Source organism: Scomber scombrus, chromosome 7 (genome assembly GCF_963691925.1).
Source record: "Scomber scombrus chromosome 7, fScoSco1.1, whole genome shotgun sequence".
NCBI lineage: Eukaryota > Metazoa > Chordata > Actinopteri > Scombriformes > Scombridae > Scomber > Scomber scombrus.
The window spans coordinates 32,561,260-32,570,717 of record NC_084976.1 but is presented as its reverse complement, the minus strand read 5'-3'; the positions used below and the strand labels follow the sequence as shown (position 1 = coordinate 32,570,717).

The 9,458-nt window shown below is 44.7% G+C and overlaps 2 protein-coding genes across 2 annotated transcripts; one reads left to right on the top strand and one right to left on the bottom strand.

Annotated features, from left to right (window-relative positions):
• Positions 1-288: 288 nt before the first annotated feature.
• Positions 289-2,699, top strand: pmvk (phosphomevalonate kinase). The gene is made up of 5 exons (XM_062422086.1): positions 289-613; positions 806-869; positions 1,286-1,438; positions 1,747-1,876; positions 1,998-2,699. The coding sequence occupies exons 1-5, from the start codon at positions 519-521 to the stop codon at positions 2,150-2,152; spliced, it is 597 nt and encodes a 198-aa protein (XP_062278070.1). The 5' UTR covers positions 289-518; the 3' UTR covers positions 2,153-2,699.
• A 434-nt stretch (positions 2,700-3,133) lies between these two features.
• Positions 3,134-8,218, bottom strand: LOC133983120 (tropomyosin alpha-4 chain-like). The gene is made up of 8 exons (XM_062422075.1): positions 8,051-8,218; positions 7,118-7,251; positions 6,843-6,960; positions 6,686-6,756; positions 4,914-4,989; positions 4,730-4,792; positions 4,555-4,624; positions 3,134-4,407 (listed from the first exon to the last, which is right to left on the bottom strand). Exons 1-8 carry the CDS (start codon positions 8,183-8,185, stop codon positions 4,325-4,327), a joined length of 750 nt encoding a protein of 249 aa, XP_062278059.1. The 5' UTR covers positions 8,186-8,218; the 3' UTR covers positions 3,134-4,324.
• Positions 8,219-9,458: the final 1,240 nt, after the last annotated feature.

Below are 9,458 nucleotides of genomic sequence, written 5' to 3'. Positions count from 1 at the left end.
ATAATAATAACAGTATTTATAAAGCACTTTACAGTAAAAGTTGTTTTACATTTTTTGGACCTTATTGTGTGTAAATAAATACAAGAGATAATAAACACATTTTTTTGATGGAAAATGAAAAAGAAGTCTTAACATTTAGTAGATTTTACCTTTCAGCCTTTAATTCTCTATTTAACAGAATATATAATATAATAAACAAACAGCCCCCCCCTCTTCCCTCCTACAGTGGTTCAGTCCATCGTGTGACGATCATCACGTGTTACCGTAACGCCTCTAACATGGCGTCCTGCAGAAACACACTGCGCTTTATTTCTCTGATTCTTCTCCACAAACAAACTTCACGCGCCGTCTGATCGATAACCAATCAGTTTGATATCGATAAGTGACGTCACGCAGTCTGAGAGGAGTTTTATTTTGAAGTGTTTCCTGTCTCTTGGGTGAGTTACGGTACCGGCCCGGTGTGGTCCGAGCGGCGGGTATAAAACAGCTGATCGATCACAGCTGATCACTGAGGACAGATGGAGCAGCGAGGCTCGGAACCAGGACTGGTTCTGGTCTTCTGCGGGAAAAGGAAGTCCGGGAAAGACTTTGTGACGGACCTGATCCTGAACCGGTAAACTATCGATTACCCACCAATATCTATCAGATCAGTCTCTGACTTCAGATCACTATTTGACACTTTAAGTGAAAAGTTCATAAAGTTTTTTGAGTCTGTTTACATGACGTCACTGAATCAATATTAATATTCCAATAAATGATCAATATGAGACCGATCGGAAACATTAATGTTCTTCTTCTTCTGTAGTTTAGGAGCAGATGTTTGCTGCATCCTGCGTCTGTCCGGTCCTCTGAAACACCAATATGCTGAGGTGAGACACTGACACGTCTCCATGGTTACATCTCCACGGTTACGTCTCCACGGTTACATCTCCACAGTAATGTCTCCATGGTTACATCTCCACGGTTATGTCTCCATGGTTACATCTCCACGGTTATGTATCCATGGTTACATCTCCGCAGTTGTGTCTCCATGGTTACATCTCCACGGTTACATCTCCACGGTTATGTGTCCATGGTTACATATCCACAGTTATGTCTCCATGGTTACGTCTCCACGGTTATGTCTCCATGGTTACGTCTCCACGGTTACATCTCCAGGGTTATGTCTCCATGGTTACATCTCAATGGTTACGTCTCCACAGTTACATCTCCATGGTTACATCTCCATGGTTACATCTCCATGGTTACGGCTGAGTCATGCCTGTTCTGTGTGCTGGTCTTGCAGGAACACAGTCTGGACCTGGACCAGCTGCTGGGTCCTGGTCTCTATAAGGAACAGTATCGGGCCGATATGATTCGCTGGGGAGAAGACCGACGGCGCCAGGACCCCGGTTTCTTCTGTCGCCTAGCAACCAGAGGAGCACGGCAACCTGTGTGGGTACGTGGCTGTCTGATGATGTCATCGCCGACTGTTCTTCTTCTTCTGCACTCTGAATACTGAACCTCATTCACCTGTAACCCAGACAACCACTGCCATAGCAACACCATAGCAACCAACCAGCACATTGTAGCAACTGACTCTCAACACCATAGCAACCAATCAGCAACACCGTAGCAACTGACTGTCAGCACCATAGCAACTGACTGGAAAGACTGTAGCAAGCACTGAGGTGAAGTGATTGGTGGTGAGTGATGCTCTGCTCTGATTGGTCAGGTGATGAGTGATGCTCTGCTCTGATTGGTCAGGTGGTGAGTGATGCGCGGCGGCTCTCAGACCTGCAGTGGTTCTGGTCGGAGTTTCCTCGACAGACTCGATGTGTCAGAGTTCAAAGTTCAGAAAACACCAGGAAACAGAGGGGGTGGAGCTTCACCGCAGGTAACACCACCTGTCTCTCTACCTGTCTGTCTCTCAGGTGTGTTGACCTGTCTGTCTCTCAGGTGTGTTAACCTGTCTGTCTATGTGTGTTGACCTGTCTCTCTACCTGTCCGTCTCTCAGGTGTGGACGATGCAGAGTCAGAGTGTGGGTTGGACAGCGGCGTTGACTTTGATTGGATCATCACTAACGAGGCCGACGCCCCCTCGTTAGAGGAGCAGCTGCAGCCAATCCTGACGCTGGCCCAGGAAGCAGCTTCATCAGCTGATAACCACTGATCAATAACTGTACTGATCAATAACTGTACTGATCAATAACTGTACTGATCAGGTCTATTGAGCTGGATCGATCAGTGAAGTCGGTCTGCAGCTCGTCAGGTCGATGACATCATCACTTACCTTAAAACTAGACTTCAGTTCAGAACATTTTAAAGTTTAACATTTTATATTTTAGTGTTTAAATGTTTGCTGCTGCTTAAAACAACTCATTTAAAATCATGATACTTCAGAACATTTAGGATTTTATTGACTTTGCAAACATGATGAAGTTTGAGAACCAATGAAACATCAGAATATTTAAACTGCGCTTCACATTAAAGTGTTGAAGCAGTCATGTGACCACAGAGCTCATGGATCAGCTGGTAGTTCAGGTCATCCGGGTCCAGACCTGACCTCTGACCTCCTGGGGACTGAAGCCCATGATGGGTCAGACTCTACACTAACTCACTGATCAATAATCAGTTTGATCTGCAGCTGATGATCTTTGTGTCGTTCTGATGTTTCGATGCATCAGAAACTTTTAGAGTTCAACTCAAAATAAAATGAAACTTGAGAACGTTTAATTCTTCTGTCCGTCATTATTTCTACGTTTCAACATGAGGAAACTTTTATTCTGAAGTTCTTCAGGTGACGTAGTTTCCTGTGAGCTCAGCAGGTGTTTCACTAGTTCCATCAGATACACATATGTAGATTTTAATAATAGTAATAATGAATATTAAAAGAATATGTGAATATTAAATAATATGATTTAATCCTGTCTATATGAATATTAAAGTTACATTTCCTGCTCATTAACAAATAATGAATCTATTAATATTCATGTATGTGTTAAAGTTTCACTCCTTCACAATAAAATTAGTTTCATCACTGTAAATTAAATACTGGATCATGATTGGTTAAAAACTATGTGATGTCACAGATCCTGCTCATACCCCTCTCTCCACCTGTCTCTCTCTCTCTGAATGAAGACGAGCAGCCATGTTGGATCTACATACCAGTGACGGTGCTTTTTATTTTATAAAATCTCGCGGTCACATGATTTATTACAATGAGCGATGACATCAGCGCAGCGATGACATCATCACCGGCCTGCATTTAAAAACATTTTTAAACTTTATTTATGTCATCAGGTCAAGATCACCTGGGGGAAAAAAATAGGTGAGGGTGGGGGGGGGGCGTGTCTCTCTGTGTGATCTCTTATTGGCCCCTGGCAGTGGAATGACTCACTGTGATTGGCTGATCCCTTAAACCACGCCCCCTGTCCCGCCCCCAGGAACACATCATCTATAATTGGCTAACAGGACACCGGCTAATCAATCAATTATTATTATTATTAATTACTGAAGCAAAGAAACAACTCAAAGTAACGACAAACCGTTAAAACAAACACTCAGAGCTTCGTTAGTTGTTCATTAATATTCATTAGTTCATTCATTAGTTAACGAGGGAATGGCTGTAAGTCACTGCTGTTAGAATCCCTTATAGAAAATAACTAACTCCCAGCATCCTCGTCTGGCCTTCCTCAGACTGTAGTGGAGGGGGGAGGGGAGGGGAGGGGGGGAAGGGGGGTTGGCACCTTTACGGAGGAGGAGGAGGAAGAGGAAGAGGAGGGCCAGACATGAGGAGTAAATTAAAGCAACACTTCAAACGTGACTTAAAGGTTCAGAGAAGGAATGTGTGAAAGCAGGAATCATTCAGAGAGCAGTCTGCACCTCCTCTCTGACACCTCCCTCACATCCACCTGCAGGAGGAGGAGGGGGAGGAGGAAGAGGAGGAGCAGGAGGTGCAAGAGGAATGTTTTGGCCACATATTTCCCAACATCAACTCAGGCAGCAGAGAAGAAGAAGGAGGAATGTGCACCTCCCCAACACCTCCCTCATATCCACCAGGAGGAGGAGAGGAGAGGAGGAGGAGGGGGAGGAAGAGTATAAGAGGTGCAAGAGGAATGTTTTGGCCACACATTTCTCAACATCAACTCAGGCAGCAGAGAGGAGAGAGGAGGAGTCTGCACCTCCCTCACATCCACCAGGAGGAGGAGGAGTGAAAGTATGAGGAGGAGCAGGTTGAGCAAGAGGAAAAAGGAAAAACATTTGGCCACAGAGTTCCCGACATCAACTCTGGCAGCAGAGAGGAGGTGGGTGGGAGGAAGGGGAGGGGAGGGGGGGAGGAGGTTCAGCAGGAGTTGAGCTCCTCCATGGTCTGATTCAAAGTGGCCTGAAGCTCCATGTTGGCGTTTCTGGCTGAAGTCAGAGCGTCTGAAACAGAGAGGAGAGAGGAGTCAGTCTGAGGCTTCATGACTAAATATTAACATTCATACAGGCTGATATAAACTGAGTCATAATAAACTGAGTCTGATATAAATGTAATAAATGATGTTGGTAATAATCAATAATCAATCTAACCTTCCAGTCCATCGATGGTTTTCTCCAGTTTTGCCACTGAACGCTCCGCAAACTCAGCTCTGGTCTCAGCCTGGACAGGAAGTGAGCAGGTGGTAAACAGGAAGTGAGCAGGTGGTAAACAGGTGGTAAACAGGAAGTGAATAGGTGGTAAACAGGAAGTGAGCAGGTTCCTCACCTCCTTCAGTTTGTTGCTCAGGTTCTTGATCTCCTCCTCGTACCTGTCCTCCTTCAGAGAGTACTGACACACACACACAGATAGCAGCCAATCAGAGAGCAGCAGGTGTGACCAGGTGAGACCCAGCAGGTAAACATGTGTCAGGTGATTAAACCCCCCCCTCCTCCCCCCTCTGACCTCCTACCTTCTCAGCCTGAGCCTCCAGAGACTTTGAACCAGTGAAGACAGTTTTCAGCTCCTCCTCCAACATTCGACACTTACTGCAGGTCAAAGGTCAAAGTCACAAACTGAGTCCTCCTGTCACCGTGGTAACCGAGGTCAGGTGATTATTTGGTGTGTGTGGTGTTGTGAGTGATCCTGTCTCTGTGTTATTTGGTGTCAGGTGTTGTGAGTGATCCTGTCTCTGTGTTATTTGGTGTTGTGAGTGATCCTGTCTCTGTGTTATTTGGTGTCAGGTGTTGTGATTGATCCTGTCTCTGTGTTATTTGGTGTGTGGTGTTGTGAGTGATCCTGTCTCTGTGTTATTTGGTGTGTGGTGTTGTGAGTGATCCTGTCTCTGTGTTATTTGGTGTGTGGTGTTGTGAGTGATCCTGTCTCTGTGTTATTTGGTGTGTGGTGTTGTGAGTGATCCTGTCTCTGTGTTATTTGGTGTGTGGTGTTGTGAGTGATCCTGTCTCTGTGTTATTTGGTGTGTGGTGTTGTGAGTGATCCTGTCTCTGTGTTATTTGGTGTGTGTGGTGTTGTGAGTGATCCTGTCTCTGTGTTATTTGGTGTGTGTGGTGTTGTGAGTGATCCTGTCTCTGTGTTATTTGGTGTGTGTGGTGTTGTGAGTGATCCTGTCTCTGTGTTATTTGATGTGTGTGGTGTTGTGAGTGATCCTGTCTCTGTGTTATTTGGTGTGTGTGGTGTTGTGATTGATCCTGTCTCTGTGTTATTTGGTGTCAGGTGTTGTGAGTGATCCTGTCTCTGTGTTATTTGGTGTCAGGTGTTATGAGTGATCCTGTCTCTGTGTTATTTGGTGTGTGAGGTGTTGTGAGTGATCCTGTCTCTGTGTTATTTGGTGTGTGGTGTTGTGAGTGATCCTGTCTCTGTGTTATTTGGTGTCAGGTGTTGTGAGTGATCCTGTCTCTGTGTTATTTGGTGTCAGGTGTTGTGAGTGATCCTGTCTCTGTGTTATTTGGTGTATGAGGTGTTGTGAATGATCCTGTCTCTTTGTTATTTGGTGTGTGTGGTGTTGTGAGTGATCCTGTCTCTGTGTTATTTGGTGTCTGGTGTTATGAGTGATCCTGTCTCTGTGTTATTTGGTGTGTCAGGTGTTGTGATTGATCCTGTCTCAGTGTTATTTGGTGTCAGGTGTTATGAGCGATCTTGTCTCTGTGTTATTTGGGGTCTTTTGCAGCTTAAGGTCATGCAGAGAGCAGCAGGCGGAGGAGCTGAAGCAGTAGCTAAAAGGTCAGAGGTCATGAGAGGAAGCAGGAGGTGATCCTCTGGAGGGGGGGGGGGGGTTCAGGTGACCCTCAGTACCTTGTCCTCAGAGGCCTGTAGGCTCTTCAGTGATTGGTCGAAATTCCTCAACTGGTCTTCCAACCTCCGGACTTTGCTGTTAGACGGGTGAGCAGGTGATAGACAGACAGGTAGCAGGACAGATGAAGCAGGGCATGCAGCGGCACCGTCATGTTTCCATGGAAACGGACAGGAAGAGAAAGATGGATGCATAGAGCAGTTAGTGAAGCAGTGTGACATCATACTGACATCATCACCAGTCTGATTACAACACCTCTTCTCACAGTGACTGAGGCTCTCTCTCTGTATGTCTCAGCAGTAGCAGAAGCAGATTCATGCAGTTGGCAGCTGTAAGACATGCACAGGTGTGTGTGTGTGTGTGTGTGTGTGTGTGTGTGTGTGTGTGTGTGTGTGTGTATATGTGTATGTGTGTCTATATGTGTGTGTTGTAACCTCTCGGACTGCTCGGCTCTCTCTTCAGCTCGTTCCAGCTCTCCTTCCACCATCACCAGCTTACGAGCCACCTGTCGATCAAACACACAGAATTAATAAATGTAACTGCAGGTGTGTGTGTTTATGGTACAGGTGTGTGTGTGTGTGTGTGTGGTACCTCTTCATATTTGCGGTCGGCCTCCTCTGCGATCTGTTTGGCTTCTCTCAGCTGAAGCTCCAGCAGCTCCATCTTCTCCTCGTCCTTCAGAGCTCTGTTCTCGATCACCTTCATCCCTCTGACACACACACATTACACACATTACACACATTACACACATTACACACATTACACACATTACACAATAACCTTATATACTGCAGCTGTGTTCACACATGTGTCAGTTAGAATACAGGTATATGTCAGGTGTGTGTGTGTGTGCGTGCGTGTCTGACCTCTCGCTCTCATCAGCAGACTTCTCCACCTCCTCCAGCTTGTGCAGAGCGGTGGCGAGTCTCTCCTGAGCTCGGTCCAGGTTGTCTTCACTGAGCTGCAGACGCCGACTCAGAGCCGCCACCTCCGACTCTGCCTGCAAGACACACAGCAGGGACAGAGACCCACATCAGTACACACTGCAGTAGTACACACTGCAGTAGTACACACTGTAGTAGTACACACTGCAGTAGTACACACTGTAGTAGTACACACTGTAGTAGTACACACTGTAGTAGTACACACTGCAGTAGTACACACTGCAGTAGTACACACTGTAGTAGTACACACTGTAGTAGTACACACTGCAGTAGGACACACTGTAGTAGTACACACTGCAGTAGTACACACTGTAGTAGTACACACTGCAGTAGTACACACTGCAGTAGTACACACTGTAGTAGTACACACTGTAGTAGTACACACTGCAGTAGTACACACTGTAGTAGTACACACTGTAGTAGTACACACTGTAGTAGTACACACTGTAGTAGTACACACTGTAGTAGTACACACTGCAGTAGTACACACTGCAGTAGTACACACTGCAGTAGTACACACTGTAGTAGTACACACTGCAGTAGTACACACTGCAGTAGTACACACTGTAGTAGTACACACTGCAGTAGTACACACTGCAGTAGTACACACTGTAGTAGTACACACTGCAGTAGTACACACTGTAGTAGTACACACTGTAGTAGTACACACTGCAGTAGTACACACTGTACTCAGACTCTTCCTCCAACATACCAAACAACATTTTTCACCACATTCCTCACATTCCATCTAACTACACACTGAACCACAGAGGAGCTGTTCCTCCTGTACAGGTGTGTGTGTGTGTGTGTGTGTGTGTGTGTGTGTGTGTGTGTGTGTGTGTGTGTGTGTGTTACCTGTTCTCTGATCCTCTTCTCATCCTCCACCTGTCTCTGGAGGTTCTCCGCCCGTTCCTCGGCCTCCTCCGCTTGGCCCTGCAGAACCTTGATCTTCTTCTTCACGGCATCGATGCTGTTCACGCCGCTACTCATCTTCTTCTTCTGCTGCTGGAGGACCAACAACAGCTGATTACTTTAGAGTCAAACACTGAACCACACACAGACACATCTTTCTCTGTTCTGTGATGATTTAGAAACTAAATGACGGATAGATCTGCAGATTAAAGTCGGCATGGTAACAGTGAGACCTGCAAAGTCACCGAAGTTTGTTTGTTTTTAAGTTCATGTTGAAAATGAGGAAGGAGGGAGTCATCCTGTGTGTGTTGATTACTCAATTGCATGAGTCAAGTCATTTACACTCATCAGTGTGTCTCACTGGCAGCTGCCGATGTTCGGACCGGTCAGTTAGACTGGTCGTCATCTGTAGGTCATATGTGTGTGTGTGTGTGTGTGTGTGTGTGTGTGTGTGTGTGTGTGTGTGTGTGTGTGTGTGTGTGTGTGTGTTTGTGTTTCTATGTGCATCTGACTGCATGGACACTAGTTATAGTTAAAAATGGGTGAGCAAGAAACTGTTAATAATAATAATAAATTCTAAAAATACAAAGATGTGAATAACTGCAGGTGGATTTAATGTGTTTAACTAAATGTTCTTCTTGTGCTCTTAATAACAACAGTTTAGTTTAGTTTAGTTTTATTAGCTGCAGCCTTGTAGAAGCTATTCTTCCTCAGGTCCGTCGACAACAGTCAGTCTGGAGCCCTGATAATGAACATATATGTTTATTATTTATAATGATTAAATTCTCAGTGTAGTTTTCTGTGTCAGTGCTCTGATAGTAATAATAATAATAATAAAGTTTAGAGTTAAACTGTAAAACATCTTGGTATTCGTTACACATCTAAAGATCACTGCAGGAAAATGTGTTTGTGTTTATTTTCTTTAGCTGATAATAAATTAATACTGGAACTTATTTACTCCCAAAAAAAGATAAACAGGAAATGACATATTTATTACAAACTGAGCTGTTTATAAAGAGGCTGAAATAAATTAGATATTATTATTATTATTATGATTATTATTATTATTATTTAGTTATAGCTGAACTGAATTAACAGAGTTCTTCAGCAGGTGGTAATCAATAATCAATAATCTATACTCTTCAGGCCTGTCTGAGTGATGAACAGGTGGCTCATCAACTGATCGATCACTGATTACTGATCAGCCTGGAACCGTAACATGTTAATATATTTAGTGTTTATATTGTGCACTAGTTCTGTTTCATGCTCAGGGATTCACCAACTTAATTGTTATGTTGTCAACAGCAACACAAAGACAGTAACACTTCTTAGGTTAGCCTGTTAGCTCCCG